At 37.7% G+C, this 15,335-nt stretch overlaps 2 protein-coding genes and 1 non-coding gene across 3 annotated transcripts; 2 read left to right on the top strand and 1 right to left on the bottom strand.

Annotated features, from left to right (window-relative positions):
* Positions 1-1,375: 1,375 nt before the first annotated feature.
* On the top strand, positions 1,376-3,911 carry LOC113026447 (mannose-binding protein C-like). The gene is made up of 5 exons (XM_026175255.1): positions 1,376-1,461; positions 1,713-1,902; positions 2,066-2,119; positions 2,892-2,957; positions 3,210-3,911. Exons 2-5 carry the CDS (start codon positions 1,728-1,730, stop codon positions 3,590-3,592), a joined length of 678 nt encoding a protein of 225 aa, XP_026031040.1. The 5' UTR covers positions 1,376-1,461; positions 1,713-1,727; the 3' UTR covers positions 3,593-3,911.
* A 399-nt stretch (positions 3,912-4,310) lies between these two features.
* Positions 4,311-4,382, bottom strand: trnam-cau (transfer RNA methionine (anticodon CAU)). Its single transcript has one exon. It is a non-coding gene; the product is annotated as a tRNA-Met (tRNA).
* A 4,443-nt stretch (positions 4,383-8,825) lies between these two features.
* Positions 8,826-12,196, top strand: LOC113026451 (interferon-induced transmembrane protein 5). The gene is made up of 2 exons (XM_026175259.1): positions 8,826-9,524; positions 11,192-12,196. Exons 1-2 carry the CDS (start codon positions 9,318-9,320, stop codon positions 11,411-11,413), a joined length of 429 nt encoding a protein of 142 aa, XP_026031044.1. The 5' UTR covers positions 8,826-9,317; the 3' UTR covers positions 11,414-12,196.
* The last annotated feature ends 3,139 nt before the right edge of the window (positions 12,197-15,335 follow it).

The following is a 15,335-nucleotide window of genomic DNA, read 5'->3' on the forward strand; positions in this document are numbered from 1 at the left end:
TATTATTCACATGGTTATAATGCAGTCCCAGACAATGCCATTTGAAGATATTGTTTAATTTTTTCCAAAGGGTGCTTTGAACACTTATGTAGTGTTTTCCTATAAAAACATCACATATTGTGCATTTCTACATAAAAGCCTTTTCAGCTGATTGGTGTTTGCTTTTTGCGAACGCAATACTGTACTTGTGGCTGAAAAACTGGAAAGAAATATTAACATACTTAGGAATAAAATTGAGGTGTCATCATAACTTCATAATATCAGAGATCAAAAAAGAGGTTGTGAAATCTTTATATAAATAAAGGTATGTGCTGTTATATTTGTTGTTAAAAATCCCCCCCCCCCCCCCACACACACACACACACACACACACACACACTAATCCAACTCCCAGTTCCCATATGAGAGTATGCAGCTGTTGTTTATATGGAGGTCTGTCTAATATCTCAGCGATTTTTCTGTGGAATGAGCAAAAAGGAGGTCCACCCAACATAGCAATGCTTATTTGTATTTTGACTTCTTCCCTAGAGTCTTTTAAGCACATCCCTAATGCTTCCATGGGAGTTGAGAGGACAAGTAGCAGCCATATGCTGCTAATCAAATGTACCAAAATTCCTCTACAATTATGAGAGAGCCTGATGAAATCATACAGAGGATGCTTTGTTCAAATTATTGCTGCTAAAGGTGATTCTGCAAAAGTCTGATTCACAGTGTTTGTAGTTTTTCAGCCCTGCAACAGACTGGCGACCTGTCCAGGGTGTACCCTGCCTCTCGCCCTATGACAGCTGGGATGGGCTCCAGCGCCCCCCGCGACCCTGAAAAGGATAAGCGGAAGCGAATGGATGGATGGATGTAGTTTTTCACTAAGAAGTGAACGTAATGAAATATTTACATTGCACACAACCTCTGCAACATCTCAGTGTACTATTTTAAACATTAAACTACTGTTAAATTTCCTTTAAATATGTGTTTCAAACAATTCAGCGTCAACTGATTTATTAATCTTAAATGTTGAACTTCGTCTTTTTAAGTCTGTCAATTTTAAGAGAGCTTTAAAACAATAATGCACTCATGTTTTAATCTTATAGTGATGATTGTGTGGTCAAAATGTGCACAATTCTTTTTGAAATTGAGTTTTGTACAGGGAGTTGCCTTTTATGTTAAGTGGCAGAAACTGTCTGTGCCTCATAAAGTCAAACGTTATCATTTCTGCATTCACCCATAACTACGTCAAATCCGTATTCTCATGTTTAGATTCACAGAGTCTTTAAGGTCTCACAACACAGTGGCCTTTTTTTGGTTTGAAAGGAGGGAGGTTAATGGACAATCCCTAATGAGATGTTCCAGCTGCTTACTGTGGACTGAATCCCTCCCACATTACTTCTAGCAAATATCTCAGTTCTTTTTCTGTGGAAGCAGCAAAGAAGCAGTATGCCCAGCACATCACTTCTCGTTGGTGGGGTGAGTTCTCTCCTGTTTATCTCTGTATTGTACTAAATTTTGTGCTTCCAAATGGTTTTAACTCTTGAAAACACTTTAAAACAACAAAGATAAAGAATTACAACACACTAGCTAGAAAAAATTAATTAAATTTAGCAATTTCTGCATAAAGAATGTCTATAATTGGAAAATTTATCATTCTTCCATTTGAGGGTTAGGGCTACATGGCTTTTATATGGAAAACTTAATACTATATTTAACCAAAATTTCAGTTCTGAACTACGAAGATGAGACTGCTTCTTTTATTCTCCGTCATCTGCTTGATGGCCACTGTCAGCTTCAGTCAGCCTCCTGGTCCTCCAGGTCAAAAAGGTGAAAAAGGAGATCCCGGATATCCTGGGTTTCCTGGGATGATAGGACGACCTGGACGAGATGGTGTTCCTGGATCACCGGGGATTAAAGGTCAAAATAACCGATGTTATTACTTCATTCCAGCAGTATTTTAAAGGATGTAATTTCGAACTAAATTTAGGTCATTTATTTTTTATTTGGACAGACAAATATATTTGATTTTGAAGCCACAAGCACCTTTAGCTGGCTCACTACCTGTTTATCTATTCTGCAGGGGACCGAGGATTTCCTGGGATACCTGGATATCCTGGCGTTCGTGGAACATGCTGTAAAGTTTACACTTAAACACCTTTTTTTTGCAATGATTGCTTTAGATCATGTACACCTCAGTTATCTGGCATGTTTTCTAAAGATAAAGGCTATGTGTCCCCTGATGTGCCTTGAAATCTATGCATATGGTGACACAATTAGGCAGGCGCAGGATTAGAAATAAGTCTACTGTATTTATAGTCTGTAAAGTCTAAAGGGAAGCTTGACTGTAGACTGTCGTTCTCTCTGTAACATTTGTAGTCACACAAATTTCTCACAAGGCCTCAGTTGTTTTGGTTGGTTACATTTACTCAAAGCTGGAGTATATAAAACAATTTATGCCTGCACGCATTTTGTATTTTCTCATGTTATCTTCTGATTTGTTGATCATAAGTGCCCACAACATAATTCACATGGGGGTAATTTGATCACTGTCTAAATTTACATGCTGGTTAGCAGCATGTCAACGATGATGGATGAGCTAGAAAAACAGTTTACAAATGGTAACCACTTGTTTTTTCCATATTTCTCTCATGACTGAACAAAACATCCTGAAACAGTTTAAAGAGCCCGTAAGCTTAACAGAGTGATTATCTAATCATTTCAGAAATCAGAAAAACAACAACAATTCCTCCCATGTCATAAATAAATAAAAGTTTGGAAAAGAAAATCTGTCAGTGGTTAAAAGTGAGGCATAAAACGAAGAAACTTTAAATGGCCATTTGTAGGTACAGCAGAGCTGTAAGTGTGGCCTCTGTGTAAAGTTCACTAACTTGATCTGTTTGATCCAGCTGCTACTGAGACGAGCTGCCCAGACCTCAGAGCTTTGAAGGACAGACTTGCCAAGCTAGAGCTCGGTAAGTGTCACAATCATGTGTTTTTAATTCAAATTCAAACACAACTCAGTTACAAAGAACTGTTTTTGTCAAATACACAGGACATCTAAAAAATGCAACTTTAAGTCTAATTTTCAGACATGATTGATAAGTCATCATATTCATCATCATATTTCTGTGTGACAGTTTTCCATGTGTCTACAACATTAGATTGATTTTAAATAAAAAGCCTAAGAGTAACAGTTTGCTTTATTACATTTTTCTGTTCTCTAGCCATTAACTATCATTTTGTCCGGAGAGTTGGTCAGAAATACTTTGTGTCCAACAAGGAGAGAGGCTCTTTCTCCAGGGCTGTCGAATTCTGCTCCCAACAACACATAGAGTTGGCTTTGCCCCAGAACGAGGAGGAGAACAACGCACTGACTCAAGTGTTTGGCGATGTTTACAAGGCAGCTTGGATCAGTGTCAACAACAAAAAGGCAGAGGGAAATTTTGAGGTGGATATGAAAAACCAACGTCTGACATTTACCAAGTGGGGAGAAGGTCAGCCAGACAAATCCATCCAAGATACAGGCTGCACCATGCTGTCAGAAAACGGCATCTGGCAAGTTACACCAGAATGCTTCCTGAACGCTTACATCATTTGTCAGTTATAGAAAGTTCACAGTTCCTTGCAAATCTCACTTTGAGGGATTTTCTTTCCCCATGTCATGTTTATCTCAACTTTTCATGAAGGGAATTAACACATAACTTTCTTAAACAATGATAAATTACATTCTACCCCGTGTGGGGTTTTTTAACAGTTTATTATTTTTCTTTTACCTGTATTATAATATCTGATTTTAAAAAAATTACTACTGCAAACGAAACATATTTAGAGTATTCATCTCTCTTTTATATAAATGCCAGATGGTATTCTTAATGTGTACATGCTTTAAATATAAAAATTATACAATAAAAACAACACTGCAGAAGTGTGGGATTTTACTTTTACTTTTTAATTTTTACCTTTTACTAAAGTGAAAAAACGCAACTTTAATTGCTGTTTTCATTAATTGGTTTGACTTTGTAAACTGATATTAATGAGGCACCATATAGTTTTCTGCTCTTTTTATTAAACGCAGACAGTAATTTTGTTTGTCTCTAAACATTTTAGAAAGTAATTACATAACAAAGAGAGTGAGAATTTCCGAACAAAGATAGTGTTGTAGATATAAACTGTATATAGGCATAAAGTTACTGTGGTTTGATTAGATGTTAATACTAAAATAAACATTTATTCCAAATGAATGTAATTACACGATTTAATGTAACATTATGTTACATATCTTGTAAGATTAGTTAATTTAAAAAAAAGAAAAGAAAAAACATACATAGCAGAGGATGGTTTCGATCCATCGACCTCTGGGTTATGGGCCCAGCACGCTTCCGCTGCGCCACTCTGCTGCGCTGAGTTAGCGGCACGGGACACTATTAATTGGAGCTCTGCATACGCCCCTCCCACTGTTGTCTTTCGCAGAAGCGACGACGATAACGCATTTTACACCACATTTTACACCACATTTTGAGACGAAATACTTCGTAGATAATACGCAGCTTAAACCTACCTATCACACTACTGCAACAGTCTATGAGAACAACAGCTACCTGCTCCACGGTCACATAAAACATCACGAGGGACTTTTTTTTGGTTGTTCCGCCTTTGTTGTAAAGCACAGTTATAGGCGGCAGAGGGCGTTGTTGCTCATTTTGTTTCAACATTTGAAACAACAGCGTTCAAAAGCAAAGAGACACGTTTAAAAATCTAGATGATTCAATTCATTAAGTTATATTTGTTTTTTTATTCAGCCATACTTTGAACTCACAGCTCACTATAGTGGTCATAAGATTTCACAGTACTCATTTCTCTACTTAGCGCATTATCATGCCCGAGTTTATCATCAAAGTCGGTTTTCATTGTGTCATTGGCTCAAAGTTGACTCATTTTTATCACGTTTAAATAGCATCAGAATCATTTTACTGGTGTTCGGAAATCAAACGAAGAAATTGTGCCTCTAACAATGTTTTTCATAAGCTCTACAATACAATGACAGTTATTGTTTTGCTGAAATAAATCTTTTGAAAAATTGGAAATAATTTATAAATTAAATAACCTGTGTGTACTGTAATATTTTGATTATGCATATTTAATGGAACCATTTGATTTGAATTAATGCCACATGTCATTGACACAAAATTGACACAAAATATCACAATATTGTCATCTCTGATCACCCCCCTGTCACATTAACCTTAAACATCCAAATGCAACTAGACTGCAGCAACCCTCTACTGTTAGGTGCGAAGGATTTTCATGAATATTTGGAAACACTGATCTCGCTGTGTTTTGTGGTAAATGAAAACTCAGAAACTAAGCCTGCTACACTTTGGGAGTATTTAAGGTGTACTATTATCTCTTTTAAATCAGCCAGAAGGAAGAGAAACCGGGCTAAGCTCCTTGACTTGGACAAACAAATTAAAGATCTGGATAAAGAGAATGCCCAAACGCCATCCACAATGCTACCTAAGAAAATACTGTCTTTAAAATATGAATATAATAATCTACTCTCAGCAAAAATCAGTAAAGCCTTTTTGTGCACCAAGCAGAAATACTCTGAGCTTGGTGACAAATCGCATAAAATACTAGCAAGAAAACTTAGGAAACAAGAACAAGACAGTACAATTCATAAAATTAAAAATAATGCAGTTAAGGCTTTAATGGACCCCGGAGACATTAACAATCACTATTTCCAATTTTATCAAAGTTTATATGCTAAACAAAATATAGATTGTGACTCTACGAAAAAGTTCTTGGATAGCTGCACTTTTCCAAACCTAGGGGAGGATGAACTCACATGCTTAAACTCAGAAATAACAGTAGAGGGGATCAAGAAGGCAATTAGTAAAACCAATAAGGCTCTTGGACCAGATGGCATCCCCAGCAAATTTTATAAGAAATTTAGTGAGATTTTGTGCCCATACCTGCATAAAACATTCACTCAAGCTCTAGCAGATAAAGTCCTCCCTCCCACCCTTACAGAGGCAATTATAACTGTTATTTATAAAAAAAAAAAAAGGTAGGAATGCTGAGAATGCAGGTTCTTATCGTCCCATCACCTTGCTAAATCTGGATGGGAAACTATTGTCTAAAGTATTTGCCAGTAGATTAAGCCCCTTTTAACACAGTTAGTACACCCTGATAAAACTGGATTTATACCCCAGAGAAATTCTTTTTTTTAATCTCAGGTGACTATTCGACATTATTTACTCCACTGCCAGACCTAAAGAAGAGTTGGCAGTTTTGGCACTCGACGCTGAGAAGGCATTTGACCAGATTGAATGGCCCTATTTGTTCGAAATATTGGAAAGATTTAAATTGGGCAAGAAATTTATTTCAGTGGTAAGTTTTCTTTATGGCAATCCTCATGCTCGCATTCTTACTAACCAGAATCTATCACTATCCTTTGGCTTATATAGAGCGACAAAACAGGGATCTATTTTTAAAAAAAATACTGATACAACTACTAATAAAATCTCACTCTATGCGAATGATGTGTTATTATATATCACCCAGCCAGGAAAGACTATTCCTGCCATATTAGACAAAATTAAGTTATTTGGGTCTTTCTCTGGATACAGGATAAATCTGAATAAAAGTGAACTAATACATGTGAGTAACCCATCATGGCTGCAAAACCTCCCATTCAGTATAGCTTATGAGAAGCTCACTTATCTGGGTATTCAGGTTACAAAATGCTATTCCTCTCTATTAAAATCTAACTTCTCTCCCTTAATATCTGAGCTTCAGTCAAGTGTACAATTCACTTCCTATATCACTCATTGGTAGAGTTAATCCTATAAAAATTATAATTTTGATTGTGGTTGTACTTATTTCAACATCTCTCTGTATTCCTTCCTAAAACATTTTTTAAAAACCTGAATTCACTCCTCTTACCTTTTTTATGGGGCAACAAAACACATAGAATTGCTAGGAAACAGCTTTGCAAGTCTAAAACGGAGGGAGGGTTAGCGCTTCTGAATTTCTTGTTCTATTACTGGGCTTTGCATATAAAATTTATGACATACTGGTTAGCAGACAACGGCAATCCCCTCACATGGTCGCAACTGGAGCAGGAAGCTTGTCAGCTTTACTATATAGCTATACTGCCCATTCAAAAGTCTACATATGATGGCAATGTGGTAATACATAGCACCATACGTATTCTTAAGCAGATTAAACTACACTTTAATTTGAAGTCTCTATCCCCCATTGCACCCATTGTAGGGAATCCATGTTTTAAACCATCTATTCTAGACAATGCATTAAAACAGGTAGGACTTTGCACAATCAGTAATCTATACTGGGAGGGTGTCTTTGCCTCTTTCAAGCAGCTACAAGAGATATACAAGCTATCAGGGAGAGACTTTTTAAGATACCTGCCAGACTCTGTCAGGAAATATACAGGGCTTCGAGAGTCTCAACATTTCCGGTCTCGAAAAGTGTCTCCAACTTTCACCTTGTAGTGAGAAATTTATCTCTGGCACCTATCAGAATCTAATGTCAATAAGCCCTGTGACCTCATCCTTTATCAAATCTAAATGGGAAGAAGAATAAGGGATCACAATCACAGACATTCAATGGGAAGAAGGTTTACAAAATATCCATAAATGCTCCTATAATGCAAGACACTGCTTGATTCAGTTTAAAACTTTACATCGTCTACACTTTTCAAGAGAAAGGTTAAATAAAATATACCCTGAGGTCTCTCCTATCTGTAAGAAATGCTCCCTAGCTGAAGATACGTTAAGCCACAGTTTTGTTTTTTGTCCCAAGGTAAAAAAAATATTGGGCCGACATCTTTGATTTAATCTCTCAAATTCTTCATGTGCAGTTGAACCCTGATCCACTAATAACTATTCTGGGCGTATTTGATGATACTGTGGGAATAGTCCTTGCAAAGTGGTGTTTTATATCCTATTGTATTGTTATTGCAAAGAAACGTTTATTATTATCATAACAATAAATCAGATGCGCGGATGTCGAGCCAGAGCAAACGCACAGTCACCATGGGGACTTCAGCCGAGATCTAGGTTGCATCAGAAGTAGTTGAGTGGCAGATCTAAGTGTTCTAGCAGGAGTATGTGGTTTGAGAAGTTCACTAAGATAACTCGGCGCTAATTTACTAATAGTTTTGAATGTAAGGAGTAATATTTTAAATTGAATACGGTACTTTATGGGCAGCCAATGCAAGCTAGCTAAAACAGGAGTAATAGGGCAAAATTTCCTCGTACCAGTCAAGTGGCGGGCTGCTGCATTTTGGACTGTTTGCAGTCTAAGAAGAAGAGAAGAGGGAAGACCGTAGTACAAGGAGTTACAATAATCCAACCTGGAGGTCACAAAAGCGTGAATAAGCTTCTCCAGGTCCTCATGCGGAACATAATGCCTAGCCTTAGAGATAAGGCGCAGTTGGTGGAAGCTAGATCTCACTACTTGGCTCATTGGTCTTTTAAAACATAGTCTGTTGAGTCTGTTTAATTCCCTTTCAAATGTATATAATCCTTGTGTTTATATCAAAATGATTTTCAAAAAAAAAGAAAACAATGAAAAGGACAAGCACTTGATTATAAAGCGTATCCTCTTACCCTGGTTAACCCTATTGTGCAGCATAAATTGGTCAGTGGCCATCTACTGTGGGATCTTCAATGTATGCAACTGTTACAATTTGTTTGGCTTCAGCTTAAAAAATAATGTTCAGGTTGGGTAATTTACTTTATTTTATGTAAGAAACTGTGACCGTTCACATGAAAACCAAATGAAATGAACTGAACTAATGGTTCTTATATGTTTTAGAAATGTGTCCTGTTGGTTGTGTTAACCCACTCTGTTCCCACCAAGATACAGATGCCTGCCTCAAGACCTCTGGCAGACTCTTCATCAGACATATCAAGGCTTTTCAACATCATTCAAATGGCCTTCACCTTCACCCAAATCACCACGCACCACCTTCAAATCTCTAGGAAAATTATTGTTTGGATACTTTTCTCAGCTACAGTTTATATATTTGGTCTTTCTCTCAGAGAACTGTTTCCCTGTCTTCTTCTCTCTATCTCTATTTCAGTCTCACAGGCTTGACCACATAATGACAGACCTGCAGTGCATTAAAGGACCCTGCCCATGGATGCTCTCCCTGCCACCTCCCTCTTTATGGGCCTTTTTAAGCCTCTCGCATAGAGGAGTGGGGGGAGTACTCTCAAGACGAGGACCAAGCATCTGGAAGGATAACAAGCTCACAAAGTTGTCTATCCACTTACAGCTAGGATTCCCCTCTCTGAACGCTAACAATGGACAACCATTCCTACAACTTCCCTTCCGACTGCACCCCTCTTACCAACTGCAAATCTGCTCGCAAGCCTGTTGGATCCACTGTAGTGAACATGGGGAACACTGGCAAGAATCCTCCCCGAGACTATCTAGTCTGGTCGCTGTGCAACACCTTGTATGTTAACTTCTGCTGTCTGGGTTTCATGGCGCTTATCTACTCCATCAAGGTGAGGCCTTGTGCTCTTTTTCTTTCTTTGCTTTTGAAAATGTTTTATAATCAATTTACAGACATCTAACAAAGAAGGGTCTACATTGTTAACTCAGTCCCAATTAAAACAAATCTTTCTATTAATGTATTTATTTTTAAATAAAGTAGCCTTCATTGTTGTCTCCAGTTATTTAAACTCTTTATTAAAACATTTTGAAAACAACAAAGGCAGAAACACTTGGATACACTTGATGAAAAAAAATGGAAGAATTTCTATGCAGTGTAATACTAGACTTTTGTCAGTCTTGAACAGCTTAATGCTAACAAGAACATTGTGTTACTATAATTGCCTCAGCCTTCTGCAATGAAACTTGGCAGCAAAAGCAAAAGTTGTGCAAAGTTGGCAAGGATACTTATGAAACAATGGGCAAAAGTCAAGCACCAATGAGTGGCTGCACCTACAATAACATTTCTAAAAGAAGCAGCGGGAACCAGCAATTACATTTTTGACAAAAAGAAGAAAATTGTTTTCTTTTAACCATGTGTAAGTGAGGGTATAAACTGTAAAAAGAGGGGAAAAAACCCTGCATACCCTATGATTTTTAAGGTGTTAAAAAAAATTCTTATAAAATGAATATGGAAGCATTCTTCATTTAAAAATTGTACATTTTACTTTATTTTTTTTACAGATTTTTTATGTGTAAAAAGCAGAACAACTTCTAGCTTTTCCTCTGTGTAAAAGTTCTGTTGCAAAATCTTTGAGTTTGATTAAACACAGTAAGATTCTGAAGCATGTAAAGACTTATTATTGTCTCTGGTCGAATGTCTCACACAGTAGAAAGCAGGAGCGCCCTTTACCACAGGAATGGAGCTGCAGAGAAACATAAAACAAAACAAAAAACTTAACACATTTTAAAAAGTTAAGAAGTCCTGGAAAATTGCATTTTCAAATCTTGTTTGGAAACACCGCATGACTACCTGGAAATAAAAGTTCCCGAAAATCTCACCACAAAAGGGTGTGTATACCCTTTATTTAATTTTTTTTCTGCATGCACGCGGTGCAGCTCAGAATCACAGGGCCACTGGCTCAGCACTCAGATTAAAGACAGTCACTGGTTCCTTGTCTGGGGAGTTAAAAATGGCATAATTGGTATCTTTCTAATGGGCAAGTACTCATGGGAAATTAGAGAGTTGTATGGAAGGCCCTGGCTGGGTTCTTTCCACAATAAATGGATACACTTAGAAGCTATTCAGTCTGCCCTGGGTCAGCACTGAACCAGATCTGTGGGACAAGCTGTCTATAAACAAAAAGATGATCTGTGTTTTACCTTCTTTATTTACAGTGAATTCATATTATCTTTTTTATGTAGTGCAGATGAAGCTTTAATGTCTCTAGATGTCCCACAAGACTTATGAGACTGAGGAGCAGGGGCGTAATTTCCAGGGGGGGTTATGACCCCCCCCCCCAATAATCAGACCCAACCAATATATAAATAGGCTGTTCATTTTCTTTACTCATTTCAGTTATTACCAGCAAAATAGTTGCATGTTTAATCATCTGGAAATTTACCCAGACTTTCAGCACAAAGTTACGTTGATGCTGAGGAGTCTTCATATTTAAATTACCAGTTAAAACTGACTACACCAGATGTCTTAATATGAATTTGTCTTCCTGCATCTTTGCAGGCCAGGGACCAAAAGACTCAGGGCAACCTGCAGCTGGCTCAGGAGTGTTCGGACAAGGCCAAATGGTACAACATCCTGGCAGCCGGCTGGAACCTTCTCATTCCACTCCTGGCCATCGTCCTGCTTGTCCTCCTGCTCGTCCACTTGGGCTCGTCTCAGGGCTCTTTCGACTTCCTTGGAGAAGATGGACTCCAAAACTTCCTGAAACTTTTCAGCTGGTAGATGAAGGCAAGAGATAAGAGTGATATATGAAGAAGGCATTTGATTTAAATCAAGAATATGAAGGCTGACATGAGAATTTATTACACTCCTAACCTAAATGGGAGTCTGGACTTGGGCTGGCCTCTCTACCCCCTAATCAGCGCCAAAATACCATTTTAACTCAAAGGAAATCATGTCAGTGCATTATGAGATGGTCTCAAAAATGCGGAAAAGTAAACTTAAACTTACAAAAAATAAAAATTAAGAACAAACACATTAAGAAAAAGCATAACAGAAATTTCACACATGGGATCTGAAACACTAATATTAAAATTTCCCCATTTTAATGTCAGCCTTACTAGGATTGGTCAGTAGAGATGTGAAGCTGACCAAAGACTGAATAAGTATTAGTATTGTATTGAGACTGGGAGCTGAATCAAGTTGAGAGACTGAGCAAGCAGCTACTCTGCATCGTTTTTGTTATTTATTGTATTTATGAGTGAATTTGAATGATCTTTTGTCAGGTTAGAGAAAAAGAGAGAGAGGGAGAGAGAGGAATAGCAGAGAGAACAGGGGGCTGTGGAGCTGATGTCTGAATACCACGAGGATGAGAAACCACTTCACAAAAGGACAATCAACATTCATCTTGCATTGACAGTCAAATATATTTTATCTCTCAGCAGGCTTTAAATGTTATTAGTCACGACACACATTTATTTTTTATCACTATTCCTGTGATTTTATAAGTATTTTGAATTTCTCTTGCTGTCTTATAAATGAGTTAAATAAACCAGTTACTGTTAACACTTTTAGCACAAAACTTTTATTCTTTTGTTTAAAAAAACTTTTGCTCAATTCATCAAAGATCTACAAATGCTTTTCAGGTCTTTCAGGAACATAGAGGCAAAGAGGCGCTCCATTATATTGCGGTTTTGCACCTACACCCAACTTTAAAGGTATCATTTTGGGCCTCATATGTAAGCCTGTAGGGTGGTTCTAAGGCAACGGGAAAAGCATGGTTGTTTTCATAGCAGCTGTGAGCCTGCTGTTTTGCCAATTATATACAGCACATCCTATTTCTGGAAGCTGCACAAATGTGCCCTGCAGTTTTGAGGCAGTGCCGACCACTACAGAGGAGTCAGCACCAATGTGGAGGCCTGCAGTGAAGGGGCAACATGGCTCATTTCCACTCAATCTGCTCTTTGCTCAGGCATTATTACAGACTGAATGGGTGTTGCTCCCTGTTTAGCACTCTGAGACTTCAGAGTCAACATGTTTTTGTTAGTTTACTCGTCTACTGCAGATGGACTCATTAGAACAGCCTTAAAACACCAGTTTTAAACAAATTATTACTTGTTCTAATAATTGGTAATATATCTGACAACATTCTTCAATTTGTTCTAGCGTTGCTTATATTTTAAGGAGTGAAGATTGTAGATACAGATAGAGCAGTATACCATATGGTTCAATTACATTTTATTTACATAGCATCAAATCACAACATTGGTCACCTTAGGATGCCTTATATTATTAGGTAAAGACCATAGAAAAACAAAGATAACGCCCCAAGAATCAAATGACCTATGACCAAGCACTTGACGACAGTGGGAAAGAAAAATACCTTTTAATAGGAAGAAACCTCCAGCAGACGCTGGCTCAGGGAGGGGCAGCCATCTGCACTGACCAGCTGGGGGTTATAGGGGAAGGAGACAGGATAAAAGACACACTGTGGCAGAGAACCAGAGATTAATAACAACTAATGATTAAATGATTGTGGTGTATAAGCACATTAAACACACCCCTCAGCAGCCCTGATCAAGCCCTGACTATAATGACATGCGTTTGCAACAGCTGTCCCAAAATGACTTACCCTTCCAAGTGTTTTCATGTTCAGCTAAGCCCTGGTTACCATGTGCAACCCATAAAAAGAGAAATCATTTAGAAATGTACGCTCCATGTATGTTTTGTTTTTAGCCACACATGCAATGAATCAAACTTGTACTTACATATGTAAAATATACACCCACGAATACCTCATGAGCAAATCAGAAACTAACCTTTCATATAATTCTTCAGAGGCTCTGTTTGCCCTCCTGCAACTCATTTCCACTCTTTGATGATTTGGGTGTCCTGCTCCTACTAACCTCCCACCTTCTGGACTCCCATCACATTAGCAGCTTTTCCTTTGCTAGCAACTTTATTTATACACACCCAAATCACAGCCTGTAGCTTCCAACTTTCTATTTTCCTCTTGTGGTCTGAGAGAAATGCTTACAGATGTCTGACCCATGGAGAATTACAGGATAGGAGGCGGCACTGCATAGGGAGGTGGTGCTAACTTCTCCATACTCTTTCTCGAGTCGCAGCTGAGGCCTGTGGGAGTAAAGACGTGCAGGAGGACTGCTTAAACTCGTGCTATCAAGTCAGTCAGGAGACGGAAAAACTTCTTAGCAATGAACTTCAGTTGTTTTTTTTTTATAGTTGTGTGAAGGTAACTCACACAGTACGAATTTCATTGCTCAGTGTAACCAATGTATTTTGTGGTGTATATGACAATAAACTTCTTGAATCTTGAATCTCTAACATTTACACTAACCTAAACTCAATCATTAGTTTTCCAATATTGGTTTGTTAGTGTTTTATGTCAAAACCAAACCATAAAGCTACCGGTTTATGGCACTGTAACAAAAGTACTTTTACTCAAATTACAACAAGATAAACAACTAAACACTTTTTCAAGACATTTTCTATGAATTAATAAAAACCGTATCATTACTGGACAGTCTTGGCCAATGAACTATCAAATAGTTGAGAGTTGATATCTGCTATCAACTTTTTGCTGTAATTTTACACATTTATATTTTTATTTAGGACACAGACATATTTCTTTGCAACAGCAGCTTTTTCTGTCACGGAGAAAAACTGATACATAGTCTTAAAATTATTATTCTTTTTCATACATAAAGATACATTATTACATTGCCACCTGAAGCAAACATTTTCTGGTTCAACATCTGGGCTACAAGGGTACTAACCAGGTGTAGAAATTGTGAAGATGCTGTGCTTTTGTGTTGTATTTAGTCTCACTCTGGCTTATCACTTATTTGAGTCTAACCAAAATTGGTGTTCTACAATGTGCTCCAAGATGTATATGATTATGAATATGATTTCTACACATGACACTGTGGAGAAAAATGTGCTTCAAGTCATTCATAAAGGGTCACATAGTTTCAATGATGTCAGCATTGTCTGTAGGACATGTATCAACGTCACAGCAATCAGGAGTGGTTTATGGAATCCATCGCTGGAGTACAATGACTCAAAATTTTCCTACAATATAGTACGGTTGCTACGGTACAATCCTCAAAAGTCCAGTACTGGTCATTACAATTCATCATTTACACAGAAGTCAAACTGATTCCCAGATCATTTCTTCTTGTAGCACGGTCCAGGTTTTAAGAGCAAGTAAAGACTAAATTTTGTTTCGTAACACTCGATAAGCTTTCTTGCCACACCACAGCTACATGTTTTCCCTTTTATGGATAGCCTAGATAGCTGGGCTGTTGTTGTATTGAAGCAGGACAATGGTCATGTTGTTTTGAACAGTGTTTACATTAAACTGCAGCGCTACAGGAGGGTTAAATATCTCATTGTCTCCTTATTAGCACCAGAATGACCTAACTGAAGTGTAGCACTACGAACATTTACACATAGGGCCAGAATGTAGGTTTGCAAGAGCGGTTTATGCCTAGGAACAGCTCCTTTTGGTGAGTTGATCCAGCAGAAACAGAAGCGTAATGTGAAAAGCTAATTTCTCTTGTGGGTTGGCTCAAATATAATTCATGTTAGGTTAATGTGCTAAAAACAAGCAAAAATTATAGCAACTTTTGGTAAGTTACTTGTACAGGATCACTATGGTCTAAGATACATCATGTTTTCTTTG

The sequence above is a fragment of the Astatotilapia calliptera genome, chromosome 7 (assembly GCF_900246225.1).
Source record: "Astatotilapia calliptera chromosome 7, fAstCal1.2, whole genome shotgun sequence".
NCBI lineage: Eukaryota > Metazoa > Chordata > Actinopteri > Cichliformes > Cichlidae > Astatotilapia > Astatotilapia calliptera.